General features: G+C 38.5%; 1 protein-coding gene across 1 annotated transcript in view; it reads right to left on the reverse strand.

Moving 5' to 3' along the window:
* Positions 1–18563, reverse strand: part of LOC139741936 (uncharacterized) — a 60127-nt gene extending 41564 nt beyond the window's left edge. The window contains exons 1-2 of the mRNA XM_071652507.1: positions 18509–18563; positions 17307–17413 (exon numbers count right to left, since the gene is read on the reverse strand). Of these exons, the coding sequence (XP_071508608.1) occupies positions 17307–17413; positions 18509–18563 (162 nt within the window). The remainder of the gene's footprint in view (positions 1–17306; positions 17414–18508) is intronic.
* Between the last annotated feature and the right edge of the window lie 509 nt (positions 18564–19072).

Consider the following 19072-nt stretch of genomic DNA (forward strand, 5'->3'; position numbering starts at 1 on the left):
ACGACCGCTGTCATGAACAAAATTACGAGTTAGACAAAATAAACGCCCAGTTACGTGTATACGCTCTCAACCAATCGTTCGATTAGGATCTGTTTCTTCGCGCGTTTCCAGCACAGTCACGTCAATTCCGTGACACCAGACACAAATGAACTATCGGTGATGTTATAGTACCATTGCCATTGCTGTATTAATTCGCCGGGACCTTGCACTTGATATTCTTAACAACAACGAAAAAAAAGAACAAAAAAGAGATTAAAAGAAAAAAAACAATTATTATTACAATAAATGAGCTGGGGTTTCAACACACTGTCATTTTGCTGCTAACAGATATTTCATGGTGGATCAGTGCAGACAATTTTACCCCACGTTCTTGAACTCTCTGGGGAACCAGCGAAATATGACTGAAGCATGATCTCAAATACCACCAATTCCGTTTCTTTCTTTCTCTTTCGATCTCCGCACCCGGTGACTGTGATGCTGGAGCGACGTTGTGGTCCGAGCTCAGTCATCGCTTCCCTCGGGCTACATATCCACACTTGTCACGGGTGACTTTCCGCCTCGTTTCTGGCGTTGATGCGTCGTCTCTACAACGCGCCTACACGATAGCCACTCTATCAAATCCTTTTTTGAATAATCCATTCCTTTTGTCAGCCCTCCGCGCATTTACTTTCGGAAAATAACAACAAAAAGCCACCTCCCGCTTTTTATTTTCGTCTTTCCTTTTCTGTTACTTCTGCCTCCCGCATTGGTAGACAAAAATATATAGCATTTCAGATACACTGAAAAGGCGCCCTCTGGTCAAACCCTGACGTGTGAAAATAGATTTTCCCCTCTCATTATATCCACGATATCTCGAGGGTTGTAAAATTCATTCAGGACTGAACGTGTGGTTTTAAAGTACATTCATTATTTAGTGAAGTCATACTTCTTTCATTATTCTTTTCCCAAAGACATTGCTCAGATGAATGCTTCATATCTTAAATGGCTAATCATTACCTTTAAGCCCGTCTACGTTAGGGGAAATAAAGTTAAAGTACTTGAGCGCGAAGTTAGTTCTCTGCTGAACTTTTCATATCTCACGCTGATTTCGCAAGGAAAATACAGTGTATATTACAACAGGAGTGGCCACATTGCGTATTCCGTATACTCTATTACGACTCGTATGTATGTTTGATCACTTGGCTTTACCTTAGCTACCTTAGCTACCTTTGATAGCAAAGTTTAAGAAAGCTGCGATAACCTGCTAAAGGTCATGTACTCTTAGAATAGTGGAAACAATAGTTTTTGTTCCGGAATATATTAGATTTGAATTAGATCTTTATGACATGTTCGCGACGCACAAAAGTGAGATTCCAATCTTTTCTCTAAATTTTGCTGTGTAGGCCCTACTTTATTCATAATCTTCACCCTGATACTACACATAACAGAATCAATCACAATATCATCGTGTGTGAATCTTCAACATAAAGACACGAAAGAAAGATTTAGACGGATCTCGCTTCTCAAAAATGATGCGTGAGAAGAGAAAATTTAACGAAAACTTACTGTTGTCGCAGATTTATGTCAACAGCCCAGCATTTTCTCCAATTGGCTCGATGCTTTTCTCTCACGGTAAAGCTGGCATTGTTACGAACAGATCCAAATATGCGGATGTTCAGCTGAAGAGAAATCGTCCCATCAAATCGATTGACACACTGCATGGATGCCGACAGATCAAGATCAAGGGTTCCAAAACTTTTCGCTCAATAAGACCTGAGTCAGGTTCACTCAAGATACAAGGGTTGAGTGGTATGCAGCAAGGTGATTGGATGGCTAAAAATCGTTATGTGACGTCATAAACTATATGGGATGAAAAAAAGGAGTCAACTCTTCTGTTGTTGGTTTTTTTTTTCCAGAATCCACATTACATGGTCAGACACGCGCAGTGGAGTACCCATCATCCGGAGGAATTTTACTTCGTTCAGACTTACAATCGTCAAGGGGATCACGACATTAGCAGCAACTACACACATCGGAATAAGTCTTCCAAATGTAAACATCTCATAAAGGATGTGTACTATATATGTGTATATATGTATATATATATATATATATATATATATATATATATATATATATAAGAATCTCAATCTTGCACTAAATTGTTGTTTTTTCATGAAGTATTGAAACGTTGGTGAATTTGATCGGGAAAGGTTGGCTTTGACAAGAATTTTCGCGCCAAAGACCGAGAAACGCATTGCATTAACACCATTAAAATGTTAATACTAATTGCTACGTTTGCGCAATGGATATAGCATGCAGTAAAGTGAAATATTACCAGTCTTTGAATATCCCATCAAGCACATTGATTTCTCATTTTTCAGTATTAATATATCATTTCAGACATAGTTTATTAATACGCGGTCGACTAAGATGCTTTGACGCCGGCGTAAATATACTATCTAAATGGGGACAACAGTGACGAAACGGAAAATATATGAAAACGGCTATCATGGGGATCCCGAGGCCACTTTCAACATGTGAATGGGTCAGCGTATAAGCATAAGACCTTTTTGAGATTGCACAAAATTGTACTCCGTTTGCAAACGAATGAGCAGGATATTTGCTTCCTGTGGTAATTTGCAGAAATGTGAGTACTTTGATGTACATGTACCATAAACATTTTATAAGTATGCGTTTCGTGTGACGCAGTGCCGATGATGCCACCATATATTGGACGAAGTAATTACAAATATATCAAAGAACATCTTAGACATTTAGTGGATCCGCTGATACACAACTGACCATGGTAGGGGAAGTACAGTACACTAGTGTTGTCATGACTATTTGCCGATCTGATATGCTGATTTGAAGTACTCATCTTCCCTGAACGCCATTTTCGTTCGTCAGACTCTCTCGACAAACCAATCAATAAAATTTTTATTACAGATCTAATGTTTTCTCAGAGCTCATTAAAAATGATCGTAAACACTCCAACATTGATTGAATGGCACCCTTCTTTGCATGTGTTCTCTCATATAATTCTTATCGTTTCAACTTTGTTTGTTCTGTCGAACCTGAGCCGACCGACACGAAAAATATGAAAGCCGATTACATTTTGCGGTACCCGCCGCTGTGTGTATTCTATGTAGGGATTATATATGTCAAAGTGATGACTACGCCAAGTTTGGAGCACAAAACATGAGCAAAAAAAAATATTGTTCGCTTTAAACATGGACATATCTTTTGAGGAGACTTCCTTACAGGGATGACGGGGTGGGATAGGAGGTCGGAATATCGAACTTATGAGCGAAAAACTTTCAAAAACAACAAGGTGACGAAGGATTGGAATGAAGATGGAAGCTGATTCGACAAGTTGTTCTCCCCAAATACCGCGAAGTCCAGCATCGCACTTATCGCATACCTCATCGAAGCGGGGGATGCTGTACTAAGAATACTCGGGTTGAATTACCGCCCCTCGCAAAAAATAAAACGCGCCAGCAGTTGCCGTAGAACATCATGTTTGAACGGTGCAGTCACAAAAACGGAAGTTAGCCGTACAGGTGCGTTGGCTCGGGAGACGGATGGCGTATTTGTGGACGAATTCCTTGGACGGGAAATAACAAAAAAACGGAGACTGGATTTTCGAATTGACATTACAACACGACCTACGAACAAAAATACAGTAACTTCATACTATAACTGGGATATGAGAAGCGAAGGAGAGAGGGAGAATTCGGGAAATTGATTCAGATAGTTTTTCGAGGCTGAATAATTTGCCTCGTTGTTGAACATAATTGTCACAGCTGTCACTGTCATCGGATGTAGGAGGGGAAATATTTCATGTTCAGTGGCTTATGATACCCTTACATGCTTTTGCTAGTTAATGACAAGATCTCAACTTGCCTGGCAGAATAATCATTGTGAACATGTGGAATGTACCGCATCCACCCACCCTTGTTTTTCTGCCAACAGCCCCCGAAAGATGATGGCTCACGATGGTATGGGAACAATCTATATAATTTTTTACATCTTTGAAGCAATATTTAAGGTGAATGAAAATCATAGATTATTAAAGCAGACGGGTGAAGATGAGCTATGATTTCTGCTTACCTCTGTACAAATATATTTGTAAGATCGCAACTGCTGATCTCTACATTCCAACAAACATGTCGGAAATAGGAACCAGTGGGAATCAAACCTGTCATCTAGGCCCTACTGCTTTCCGGGCAGCGACACTACCGCCAGGCTGTCCCTGGGGGTGCTGTTCGTTATTCCGAAGGTTCGTTATTCCAAAGGTTTGTTATTCCGAAGGTTTGTTAATCCGAAACACACAAATTCCCTATCCCTAGAGGTTCGTTAATCCGAAAGTGAAAAAGGGTTCGTTAATCCGAACATTTGTGGCGTTATTCCGAATGTTCGTTAATCCGAAAATGAAATAGGGTTCACTCTTCCCAAGGCTCGTTTATCCGAAAATGAAATAGGCTTCGTTATTCCGAAGGTTCGTTAATCCGAAAATGAAATAGGGTTCGTTATTCCGAAGATTCGTTGATCCGAAATTAAAAAGGATCCGTAACGAACCTTCAGAATAACGAGCTTTGTGTCATTTTCGGATTAACGAACCTTCGGAATAACGAACCTTATTTCATTTTCGGATTAATGAATCTTCGGAATAACAAATCTTATGACATTTTCGGATTAACGAACCTTCGGAATAACGAATCTTCGGAATAACGAACTGTAACCGTCCCTGGTTGCCGACAGTGTCACGATGAACTTGTGAAAATGTAGATCAGCATGCAGTTGCAAATACAAATACATTTGCACAGGGGGGAGACAATTGAAAAAAATATACACAGCACAATAAAGTACGAACGTGCTGCCCTTCTGTCTCGGATTCTATAAAAATCAATTTGGACCTTTACGAGAATCCGAAATGCGAAAGTTGCTAGAACTTCCTTGAAATGATTCGGTTGATTTTTGCTTTCATCCTTGCCATTCTCTCCCGGCATTTTCTTTTCTAAAAAGGAAATTAATAAGGAGCTATTTCAACATGAACAAGAAATGCCTCTTTTTGACCTAAAATCCCTGTTCGATAACATGATACATGTACCGGTAGTCAGATGATATTTAGAATCAAAAGAACGAAAAACTTATCTAAAGTTCACCCATTCATTCATCACCTACGGTGAGCAGAATTATACCAATGTTTGATAACGACAAAAGAAACATGAATTATTATAATCATAAACAAACCCAAATTTCATCTAAACTCCTTGATCTTCTTAACAGCTTGATGTGAATAGCGCAAGACAACGAGGCGACTATAGCTAAATTTCGATAATCAGTTGTATTATCGTCTTATGTAGGCTTCTCGATATTTTTTCACTGAGGTACAAAGCTTCGAGTGATGTCTTGGGCTGGGTTAAGAGTTAATGAGTTCTTGCTCAGCGATATTTATCGAGACGCTGCTAAGAGAAACTTTATTTGTGTACTTGCCACCCTCCCTCTTTTACCCTCCCCATCCTCATCCCCATTGCCGTGAAATTTCTGTAGAATTCTTGACCACGAGGGTCACGCAAAAAGCAGGTCTCCGTTCCCGAGAACTGTTTCAACGCCCCCCCCCCCCCCCATGATAGCACATCGCCGCTAATCGAATTCAAGACATGTTCATGAGCTAAACCTGTATCTGGAGGAAGAAAGAGAGGTGATATAAAGCAGCTATAGCTTCTCTGTATAACAGATATGTTAGGTGGATTGAAGTTGTCCTCATTAAGGCCAGGAATATTCACACCTTTTCTTTAACATTTTAGGAGAAAACTTCATCAAGATAGTTGCTAATGTTTGTTTTTTTAACTGCTAAATTGTTGCACTTCTGAATTGTAAAGTTGTAACCATTGTGCTATTTACTTATACCTATACATGTTTTCTGTGTATAGGCATCATGATACCAATGATTATATTCTCATTTTTTTTCTCATGCCTTTCTTTTATATCTTATATTTTTCCTTTATTCTGTTTATTTTGTTTTCGCCGAAAACAGCCGGAGTCAACTTGCAAGGGAAAAGAATGTTAAGACGCCCCACTGGATTGTCAAAGCGCGAATTGTGTCTCCGTACGTGTCTGCGAGCGGATGGCGCGCGTGCAGGCTGATGACGTATCGCATGCACGCATCCTAAGGAGGAGGTTGTCCGTGAGGTAAGGAATTCCATTCATGGTCGCAGCTATTTTTCTCGTGTCGTCGCGTCGTCAACAGCTTCCAGAATGCTGGTGACGACGACACTTTTCGCCAACCGCGACATGTCGTATCGTCGGAGTGGGGACAAACTTGACACTACTCTGCTGACAGCAGGATTGAGAACGTTTTTTTTTCTTTATTAGAAGTAGATTTTTATGGAAGAAGATTATCTCCCAGATTATTGACAACACGATTACTGCGGTTTGCAAAAGGTTGTTACTTGAACTCCAAAACAAAATAACCAATTTAGATGCACACGTGCCTTGGGTAAAAAGGGGCATGGATGTGCCTTATCTTTATATACGGCGCTGTTGGAACTTTTCTCCTTAACAAAAAATATATCATCGCTGCTGTATAGCTGACAAGATGCTCATGAAGAAAAAAAAACGAGCGAACAGAGCGTTCATTCTCCGTGGACACAGTATAGGGTCTCATACTTTATGTAATGTTGGAAAATGCCATAAGTGCATGTAAAGGTTTTATGACGAGAATGAATTTGATTCGAATAGTGCGCTTGACTTCTGAATAAGTTCTTTCCAGCAAATTGCTCGGATCTTTATCGATCTATATACAGTACGATAATACCATTACATTTTTTTTTCTTTTTGGTATTCCAGAGTATAGAAGAGCTCAGTTGACACCAGAAGTTAGTGAATGAGGGTCAAATCTTGAATTAGGCTTACCTCGGATATAGAGGACATGGAATTGAAGTGTGTGACAGAGTCACAATCTATCATACACACGGATACGATCCCACTTCACTCCCCGCACAGAACAAGGTGCAGATCCGGTGAAATGGTCCGCCCCCCCCAAAAAAAAACCCAAACAAACAAACAAACAAACAAACAAACAACATCAAGAACAACAGAAAACGGCAAATGATGGTAACCCCTTCTGGTTCGCTAAAGGTGACCACCAGCAGTCGACAAACACTATATAAAGAGGAATGTGATTATTAGAGGTATACGGAAGAAGTCTCGCATAGAGAAAAGGAGCACATAGGAGAAAAATTCAAAAATTAAACGACACTAAATGACCCTGATAAGATCTTTTATAAATGTTTCTGTGTTTGTTTTTATCTAAAATCGTAAGGTACATCAAAGAAAATAAAATTCCCTAAAAATAAACTTTCAGAGCAAAGCAAACAAACACGAACAGGGGGTTAAAGAGAAATAAATGCTCTGCGCAGACGTCTCAGATGATGAAAATCCGTCCCCTACGAAGGGCTAAATCGGGCTCCAGGGGCATCAGGCAAACAGTGTCCCCTCTGGAAGACAGGAAATAAGGAAACTTTGTCACTACGATTTATTCCTTCCGAGATTAGGTTCAGACGTCCAAAGGCACACGGCTCTTTTTCCGAGAAAAGGGAGAAGTTCAAATTCATGTCACCGAGGATACGGCCCGAGATTTTTCTCATTCATAAAACGTCCAGACAAATATTTCCGAATCTCTGCGGGAATCCACCGTTAAAAGGGAAGCCAATGAAAAGAGACCAAGGAATAGACCCCCCTCAAAAAAAACACAAACAAACAAACAAACAAACACACACACAAATGATATCTTTACACTTGATTACAACTCAAACGCCAGATAAACATTATTTGCACAGAGATGATTTCCCCCGATTCTAATAAAGAACAGTTCGGAGCAGCAAAATAATAATATGAATCGATAGACGAGTAATAGGTCGTGCGCCAAACGACAAGTTGAACGACGGGAATTCGAAATGCAAGAGGAATGTTTGACCGTAAGTCTGCTGATAACTGAAGATGATTTATAGCTTATTTTGATGATGAAGGGGGTATAACGTGTTCCCTTGATTTATGGTTCAGAGAGCGCTGCACACCAAGAGCAAACGACCTTTTAGAAGTTCATGTGTAACTCGGAGTTTGTGTTTGTATACTCGAATGCTCGAGAAACTTTTGAAGAGATAAATGTTGTGCTCATACTTTCTCTCCCCTCTCTCTCCTTTCTCTCTCTTCCTTTCTTCTACCTATCTTTCTCTACCACCATCTGTCTTTTTCTATTTCTTCTGTGTGAACTGAGCTTTTGTAAGATTAAAGTCTGCATGAAGTAAAATCCTTGAGCGAATTATGGCGGATACGCATAACGCCACCATCATCGTGCTCTGTACGCTCTGAGTGCCGATTGCATATAATATTTTTTGTTTTCCACTGAAATAATCCTTGGATATGATTCACACATGAAGCCCTCATAAATGATGGCCCTTATGGAATTCATTCTGAATTCCATCTAAAAGATAAAAACTCTTGACTCCCTGCTTCAGATGTACAATATAAATGTCATTAAATCAATATGATTTTTCCCTTATTTTATATTGAGTAATGCAAGCATTTTCTCATAATACTCCACACCTAGTCACCTAATAAAAACACAGCAATTCTAAAACATTAAGGTCGATTTATACTTCTCATTGAGTATAAAAGGCCTGTATATTATCATACTAATTTTCATCATGAATTCGAAATGTACCCTTAGTTTTAACATACTTTTAACATGGATTTTCTTTGTAAAAGAAATATGGTTCACAAATAGCTTCGGAAACCAATGAATGAAAAATGGGGAAAAATAACCAAATTCAATACTCTTAGCATTGTACAAACTGTCCAAAATCCCTATCACAGAAAGGATGAAATAAAATACATTAACTCGGACTGCTGGGCGAATGGTCGCGGGTGTGGGCTGAGGCTGAACGAATGTATATAATTTACTCTTCAGTTTGAAAACCAAAACCAAAATCAGTGGGTCAGATAATGAAGGTCAGAGGAAGAAGTTGTCGTATAATATGGACTGAACCACGTGTCTCATTGAAGATTGATTTAATAGATTGATGGATTGCATATATGCTGCTCATCCGAAACGTGCGCAAAACCCTCTGTGGACGGACGACCCGTTCAGTGCTATACTGTCGACAGGTCATGAAGACCTCCACAATCTATTGTCACATGATGTGCTCTACACTACACTGTCGCGACTGATGGAAATATTTCAAAAATGCGGATGGGCATACTACGACATTTAAGTCAGCTCTGAAATGCAATCAGCTACACCTCGCACGAATATTTTGTAAGAAAATGAAACATATTCAAGTCACACGTCAATGCATGCACTTTTCATCTCCCCCTTGAGGAAACTTGTAGACTGGCTGGAACGACAAGTAGCTCGCCGTGAGTTCACAAGAAAAGAAAATAAAGGGAAGGCGTTAAAATTGTTCGTCTCTTCCCTAAACTTTTCCTGTTTTCATGCGATATAGCCCCAAACTTTCCTCTCAGAAGGGGTAAATAGTTTGAATAGCGGGCTGCTATCTGCACCCGTTTTATTCACCTGACCACTGGGAGGGACTCGCCAGTGGTGAAGACAGATGGTCGACTAAGAATAGAGATTTCACCTTCAACAACTTCACCAACATCACCATCTTTACAGATTCTGCTTTCTGTTATTTACCTATACCATTTGTTTTTCTTGAAGTAGAGTATTTTTATCAATCATTCGATATGTTTCTATTCAACATGTTTCTCCAGAAAGCCACTCTTTCTTTCTTTCTTTCTTTCCTTTTTTTTTTTTTTTTTTTTTTTGCTGGCGCTCTATACGCCCCTCTCCCAAATATTTGCCCTACGTTCTGTTTTTCTGTTTGTTTTCAGGTAACTAAAGTTGTTTGTCTGATGTCAGTCGTAAGCCTCTAAGACTTTATTGATTGAATATCGTTCCACTTTGTAAGAGGTGAGGACAGGAGAGTGACAGGGGCACGCTCCGCCCGCCGCTGCAGCGGCAAATCTTTTCCCGAGTCTGAACCAAAACCCCAAAGCCGCTGAAGATTGCGTATATAATCTTCAGTTTTTGTTTGTTTGTTTGTTTGTTTGTTTGTTTGTTTTTGTTTTTGGGGTTTTTTTTCATTCATCGGGTGTCCAGTGTGTAAGAATGAAAACTAATTCTATTCGAAATTATGATGAGAACGTCGCTTCATATTCTTCATTAAAGCTGATGATTACTCGACACCTGCTGGCATTGTTCAAACAAGAATGCTCGTTGCCGTTACCAAATTGACTCTACTATTTTTGCTGCAACACCAATTTTGCTGTCAACGTCGTTATTTTGTTTCTTCTATATTCTAAATGTCACAACTACTGATATCACGGCTACTATCTCCACCTATATCATTATTCGATTATCATCATTATTAGAAGTGTTGTAATGACTAATAATTTTCGAATTTCATAATATTTGACTTTTATGATCGAACCTACATGCAAACTCACGTAAACGACCAAGAAAACCTGTACTATCATTAACTGTGCACGAATTACAGCTCAGTCTTTATTCTAATAAATTTCATTGTGTCGGTGACTAATTGCTTCAACAGAACTGTGAAGAAATAATCAATCTAGTGCATTCTGGTATTTTTCATATGTATTTTCAGTGTTACATGGCAATGATGTAATCGGTTATCAATTTGCATGATATGTTTGTGGTCGCTCGTGCAACCTATTTGTTTTTTTACAACCTTACTGATATGACAACCATTTAAAAGTGGGCAATATACGTATACTTACACGTGACTATTGCAACAAGACCGGGAGGAGGACGGGTAGAAGAAACAAGAGAAAAAAAAAGCTGGAGGGGAGCAAGGAAGGAGTATGAGGAGGAAGAAGAGGAGAGGAGGAAAGGGAGGAGGACGAAGGAGGAGTAATTAAGCAACAGAAGAATGAGCACTTAGATGATGTCGAAATTAAACATGAAGTGTGAAACTGACAAGAAGTATAAAAAAGCGCGGGATATATATATATATATATAAATGTACATATATATATATAATATATATATATATATATATATATATATACATATAATGTATACATATATATATATATATATATATATATATATATATATATATATATATATATATATCACAGTGCTTATATAGCGTACAACACATAGTGCATAATGTCCCTATGCGCTCAAAAAAAAAATAAATGGAAAGGACAATATTCCAACTACAATGTACCGAGCTTCGTGTTTGCTTAAACTGTTTTTTAAAAAAAAAGCGTTTTCAATGCAGACTTGAATCTATTAGTATCAGTAATTTGTTTTCAATTCTGGGGTAGATTATTCCATAGGGTAGAGGGGTTATAAACAATGTTCGTTGTCCATAAACTTTGGTTTTTCTGTTTGGAATAACAAATAAGTCTTTGCTCTTTGAACGAAGGTTCCTCTCTGGTGTAAAGATTTGAAGTAGCTCTCTCAAATAATATGGAACAAGCATTATGTTATATAAACATTCAAATGCTAGTACATGTAGCAATATCTTAAACTGATAATATGTATACTTTAGAGAGAGGGACTAGAGAGCGAGAGATAGAGAGAAGGATCGAAAAGGAGAGAGAGAATGAGTGAGATGAACGAGACCTTGTCAAGTCAAACCAGGATCTATAGGCGTGAGGCCACTCCCTTATACACTCGCCCATGAACACTTCAGGCCTTAAACTCGTATGTCAACTAGAGATCGGACGTGTAAATCAACGCCAGTCGGCGCTGACGAGTTGTATCTCGGATCAAGTCCACCTAGAATTAAGACATGATTTTTTTTTTTCGCTTCTTGCTTTTTTATTTCTTTCAACTACTTCTTCCGATTTTTGGAAAGATTGACTTACTCTTTGCTGATAGAAGTGCGTGTAATTCCCCCCCCCCCCCTTGCGATACGCGGAAGAGCAGGAATATCCGATGGTTCATTTTTTGTTTGTTTGTTTGTTTGTTTGTTTGTTTGTTTGTTTGTTTGTTTGTTTGTTTGTTTGTTTCGGTATGAATCCATCATGATCGCCACTCTTGGTGCTGAATTATTGTCATTAGTACTTTAAAATGCGTCAATTTTCACTTGAAATATCAAATGCTATCAAAGACCAACACATTTTGCTTCTAGTATTTCCTAATCATGATAGCAGAAAATCGGAAGAGTGTACTTCATATCGTATTAATTCCGTATTGCCATGGAAATCAAGCAATGTAAGGATATTAATTTTGCCGCCTTAATCATTAGTACTAATCTTAGTTGAGATCTCATGCCCACTTAAAAGCAAAACAAGGAAATACATCCTTGTTGCAGATTGTTTTGTTTATTTCCGTCTTGACAAAAATCATCATATTGAAGTACAGCTCATGATAAAAAGAAAAAATAGTATAACCAGGCGAACGTAGTGGGATAAGTTTCATCAAAATCTAAAATAAGGTAAGAAAGTTATTGCATTCTAAAGTTTTCACATGTTTTTTCATCTCAGTAAAATTGATGGTTTTGCTCCATTTCTTTTCCCCGCGATGTATCGCGACCTTGTAACGCGCAGCACAAAAGTGCAGCGTGTCCCGATTGGTTGCATGGCCCTGACATTGGCGCGAATTTCTCGTTACTTGTCGAGAGCGGGATTTTCGCCTAGCGTTCGCGGTCAGTTCAACCTCTTCAAAAGAAATCCTCTCCACAGCCCAGTGATTTATAGCCAACTTCTTTGAAAGAAATAAGAAGAGGGGACCTTCAACTAGTCACGCTTTGATATACCTCTGCAGTTTCCTTCCTTTGCCTCAGCATAAATACGTAAAAATAATGAAAACTATAAGCTCATTTTTTTTTCCAATATCACTGTTTTGCTATTTGTATCTCCTCGGATTGCAATCAAGTGTGATAAATACATCATAATTTGCAATTTACTTTACTTACCAACTGCTTTAATTTTGTGCCTACTGCTTAAGGATACCAGAAGACTAAATACTTTGTTTATCTCAGAAAATGTCCTCTCGTAATTCTTCTCGCAACAGAAGGCTGAGAATGACTACAATTCACATCTCGTTGTGAGCATCACACATAGTCAATTTCAAGATTTATAGCATTAGTACGCTTGAATCCTTATTTGAAATGATAGTCAAGGTCTTTGGATACTATAGGAGCACATTATTCTGTGTACAATTCATTCGAACGCGGGTGATTAAACTGGCTGCACATCGCTATTGCAGCGCTGCGTATAAGCCTGCGCACGCGGCGGCACATTACCTGCTTTAGACCAAGGATGAGGTTCAAGAGAATGGAGTCACAACTGTCTTAAAATTGAAGCATGTGCCAAACAGGATCTGCCGCGCAGATACGAAGACAATTGACTCGTGTCTCATTGCATAATCACCAGCCACTTTCAAAGGAAGAGATGTCTGTGTGATGGTAATTACTTTTCGCTATCCCTTCTTATAAAAGGTAGGTGGTACAGACACGAGGATGCGCGAATAGAAATTGAGCAAAAAATGCTCAAATAAAGATGAAAATTACTCGACTGGGCATACCCGGGCACTAATCTGATATATATATTAATAAAATATTATACTTGAAGATTATTCCATATTAGTTTCATTTGTGGAAATTTAGCGGAAAAGTGATAAAACCAGCTTTTCAGGGTGGTAAACAGTTTTAATCATTTTCACATGATACAGCTCTGATTTACACTTTTGCACAAATTTCTGGACGAGATTGACCTTTGTTTTACATGCTTCATCATTAAGTGAAATTTCATTTCATTTAATAACTGAATGAGCAAAATATGGCCAACATATGATAACGTTCACAATGAATCTTCAGATTGCTCAGCAAGACGGCGGCGTCGAACATCAATCATCAAAGGCACAATTGCACCAGTGCAATTCTTTTGTACATCAATAGAAATCTGACAACTGTTTGAATAATTACAGCCAGTTGGAACTCCATGTATAAGAACCTCCTTGTTTAGACACACCATGCCAAAGACAGTCATAATTACTGTCTTTAACACTTTATCACCTTCACAATGGAATAAATATCTAACAAATAAAATGGTGAAAGTGTCATCACAATTGGACCTATAATCATAAAAAGATATATCAATGACAAATATAACCAAGCGGGAATTTTGAGTTTTACATGTCTTTCACGAAACAGCAATGTTAGAAGCAACATGATGTTATGCAAATTGCTATTACGTAATGATGCCATGACCTCATCAAGTCTCTCACTGACAAACAATCTTCAGTGAAGTTTCTTTTAGACAATCATGAAGGAGAGGGGAGAATATCCACCGCATTAAATCCTTCCCGTGTTGTCACGAATAGAGATGGCTTAGATATAAACTGGACTTCTGCTTATTTGGATTTTCATGATTGAAACAACCACAATAAAATTATGGCAATACACAATATCAATTCAGAGTAATTTGTAATTTCGTACACAAACCATATTGCAGCAGGGTTGCGAGATGATGACGTCATCACGTCAGCTAATTTGCATGTGTGGTTGCAACCAATATCACACACCTCTGAAAACCTATAAAACTTCAAAAATTCCAAGACTCATATTTCCTGTCTGATTAGGAAACTAACTACCAGTCTATTTCCACAAGTGCACTTCAACAAACTTAACTTTGAAATACCCTGAATTTGACATGTAATAGACTCCGGGAAACGAATTTTCTTCATCAAACATTTTGTCCACTTTACTTTGTTTTACTTTACCCTTCTTTACTTTACTTTTAAGTAAAGCCTGTTCATCGGTCAACGTTGAATTGTCGTCTGCTGCTCTCTTTCAAATGAATGTGTTAGTATCCTATACGTTGCTATCCTTCAATTAAAGTTCAAAGCTAACAGTCCCATTTTCCTAAAATAATTATGAAAGCATGTACATGGCACGGACGGTTATCATCGGTGGGAGGCCAAGGAAATAAGCAGAAACAACACCTCTTCTGAGATGGAAGACAACACTTTACCAACCACTCTGTTAGCAAAGAAACTCTTTCTCAACATCAAACATAGAATCTCGTTTTCTTCATGATCTTCGTGAAATGATGGAATGCGACCCTCAGTGATGAAGACATGTATATAGGAGAGTAAATCCAGCCCCAAAGCAAATAAATCTCAAAGGAAAAGGAAAAATGTTCCCTTCAGAATGATACAAAAATTACAAAAATCGGATAAGAAATGAGGAAGATATGCCATCTTCAATTTTACATTTTCTCGGAAAACATTTCTTGACCAGTCCTTATGAATATTCAAATGAGCGAGTTGATGATGTCATACCCTCACAATTTTTCATGTATGTTATTTGTGAAATTCGGAAAAATTGTTATTTTTAACTGATACAACTAAAATCATATTCCCATACCAAGATATATCAGAGTTAATATTTGGTTTTTGTTTTTTTTTTTCGGCGGTTTTAAGACAAGCTTTATATCTCTACAGCTGAAGTATGAGATTTTTGTCATTTCTGTATATGAATAATGATTAGGAAATCGTGAGAGCATGACGTCGTCAACTTGCTGATTTGAATATTCATAAGAACTGGTCAAGAAATGTGAAATTTCAAAATACCATATCTTCTTTATTTCTTATCCGATATTTGTCATTTTTGTATCGTTCTGTAGGGAATATTTTTCTCTTTCTTTTGAAGTTTATTAATTTTTTTAGGGTGGATTTCCTCTTTAAGCTGCCTAAGTGACGATATATACTGAAAATATTTGGTCGGAGTGTCAGGGGTCTCTTCCGGGCGTTCATTGCATGGTGCATTTCCCAGCCACCGCAGAACTCGGTTGCTTGGACTTAGTCGGCCAGTAGAGGGCATAGTTGTGATACTACTGACACCGAGTTCGTCAACCCAGCTACTACGTCCGATAGTTAATCATTAGAGTGACACATGTCACCGATAAGATACCATGAACCCTTCTTTTTTTTTCTTTCTCATTCCTGTTTTGGGAACGAGTTAGAGATGAGTATGTATCCCTCATTTACTTTGTTTTGGTATGAGACCCCCTTAAAGGGACATTCCGGACGATTTTCATAATTTCACATCATGTAGTACATAAATCAACAGCTCCACGTATAGATTCGTGGAATTTGTTGTGGTCCTTGAGCAGAGAAACCAATAAATTGAAAATCTTAAACAAATTACACTGAACAGTGTTGATGACATTAGAGCCTCATATATTTCAGAAATGTAGCAGTGCAATTCCATACCATACCACTTGCTCAACAAGTTCACCGTGAAGAATCTGTGCATGCCTTCTTCTTTTGTTCTGCTTCCGTGAGCCCAACTCATGCATTCTTATGGTGAGGCTGCCATGTCATCATCCTTGTTCATTGCAATTTGTTATAAATTTTGAAAACATTCTCATTCCTCATCCCAATCACTATAAATTCTGAAACTCTGTACTCAGTTTAACCGATTTATAGTTGTTCAAATGTAAAAGTCTGAAATTCATCCGGAGGTCCCCTTTAATACCAATATAACAAGAGAATACACTGGTGTACGTATTCCTCTGTGTTGGTGTTGAAAGCATGTTTAATTTCGATACTGTGCTTGAAGGAAAATCAGGTGGCTCGCAGCGTTTAATTGCATTCATCTTCGTTATTTCTGAATTCTTGGGACAAAAATATGTACGCAAATGACACTTTCATAAAAGATTTCTGTCTTCCAGCTTTCGCTTTGATTTGTTATCATTCGTCTCGGGTCCTATGATCGCACCTATGGTCAAGTACAGGTACAACGTCTTACTATTCGGACAACAACTAATCATTATTATTAACGGCTAATTGAACTAATTTTTGAAGATTATGGGGATTTTTCCACTTTAGAATGGGATTTTGATAAGATACGGTGGTAGCAATTCCATCCTTCTTTCTAACCACAGTTTTGTGAATAATTTTTCAGCTATCATGGAAAAAAACAAAGACTTCATAATCGAGTCACTCTGGAAAAGAAAGTTTTCTTACTTGTTGACTCGGTTTTTTTTTTTCTTTTTGTTTAGTCAGATCGACTTGATACACACTACTGAGAAGAAAACTGTAAGCAACAGATGTCGTTAAAGTTGTAAGTCCAAGACCATACACCGGTTATCGTCCAATAACCGATATTATGAAGAAAATTGGTTCTCGTCCAATAAATGAGAAAACTGGATCTCGTCCAATAACCGATATTATGAAGAATCACTTGTCTCGCCGTTCTATAGTCGACGAAACGAGTGAACTAAAGTGACATCTTGAACGCGGTGCTGAACATGTGGGGACCATGTCGACGCACCCTGAACAACACGAGCTTCATCGAGAATATTGCCCTGCCACGGCCACTCCTTGAGGGCTGGGGTGGGGAGGTGAGAGCAGAGTAATAGGGGTCCGAGAAAGGCGCACCTGTTTCGCGATTGATAAGGACGCAGAGAACCATACATATAGGTGCGAATGCACACAACTTGGTGATTATCATTTTGCACCTGTAGCGATGACCGACTTAGAACGCCTTGGAACTGCATCGCCACGCTATGTTCAAACTGTTTGACCGTATAATGCTTGAAAGCTTCATGTTAGAATTGGAAGGTTTCGCCGAAACATGGTATTGTTCTAACGAGAGAGTCATAATATTGGCCGCAACTTCATATCATGCATGCAAATTGAATGAGGTGACGATATCATCGCCTACAACTCTTCCATTTCAATGTACATAAAACGATAACGGGAATTATGGCAACAACAAGTACATCCCATCCCTCTTTTGGGTAGTCACTCTAAAGTTATCACATGTCTTCTGCACAGGCTATGGCAAAATTCTACGTTGTCGAATTATAACAAAAAATATATGAATTCTAATTAAGATTTGTGTGCAGGGCGATAGGATGCTTAATATTTGTTGAAGTCAAACTAAACACGAGGTGTTTCACTTTAACTCGACACCTGGAGATATGCAGCAACATTGTTATATTTCAGTAGAAGTAACAGATAAACCAGTCCACCCTTTCTTTCTTTTATATCGACCCAACTTCTATCTACTGCAACATCTCATAACTGGGCAAGTAACTTACAGTTTGGCTTCTGCATTGTGGCGCTAGTATCAATCCGCAAATTAACAAGGTGACGTTATTACAAAAATTGATGGAGATTCTTGAAAGGCTATATGCTTTCCTATTTTGTGTATGTTTGTCGTCTGTAGTTGTTTCATGTTATTGTTTAGATTTGTTAGCTCTAATGATTACGCCTGCACGAGATCATGATATCAGCGAGATCTATGTTGTCGAAAGAAGTGAAACTTATATGTTTTGTCGAAAAATGAAATAAACTTTGAATTGATTGATTGATCTAAATGCGTAAAGTAAAAATTAACATCACGCAGTTCATTAATCGACATGCTCACAGTACTATGTTTTGCCCTGCACAAAATGAGTACTTCATCAACATCACACGATTTAGAATCGAGAAGTGCGGGAGTTACAGAGCTAATAATCTCGTACTTACATTCTGGACACTGCGGAGTGTCGATAACTGTCTCGTTGACGCCTGCCGAAGTCATGTTGTCGGGTGTAAGAAAAATAGAAGCGACTTTATTTCCACCTTGACTTTACTCCATGGTACACTTGACTTGATCATTGACCAAATTCTCCACACAAAGTTGAGTGTAAATGACACAATGGAATACCTTATACCAGTCAAATCAAATGATGGTCCCGTCGTCGACAAAACTTCAAATGTCAGAACGGAACGGAAAGGAACTTTTCCAAATCATATTACTGCGTTCTCAGGAAGAATGACACACGGACACCGTAAACCCAACATAAACACACAGGAGTGTAATCTCGAACAAACGTCAGTTTAACATAAATGAGAGCCTTCAGAAAGATCGCGGTTGTTTTTATCGCGGAGGGTGACGAAAAAACTATAGGCTACACGGAATCGTTGGCTATCGGCGAATTTTTTTTGTCTGTTGTCGGATCGTGACGAACGCCAGAGAGGGGACAGGTTTGAGGCGGAGTCATGAATGACGTCTCAAAAGCGCCCTCTAGTGACGGAAATGCTATGATT

This window comes from Diadema antillarum, unplaced genomic scaffold (genome assembly GCF_040938485.1).
Source record: "Diadema antillarum isolate AM-2024a unplaced genomic scaffold, OU_Dant_1.0 seq00000964_RagTag, whole genome shotgun sequence".
Classification (NCBI taxonomy): Eukaryota; Metazoa; Echinodermata; class Echinoidea; order Diadematoida; family Diadematidae; genus Diadema; species Diadema antillarum.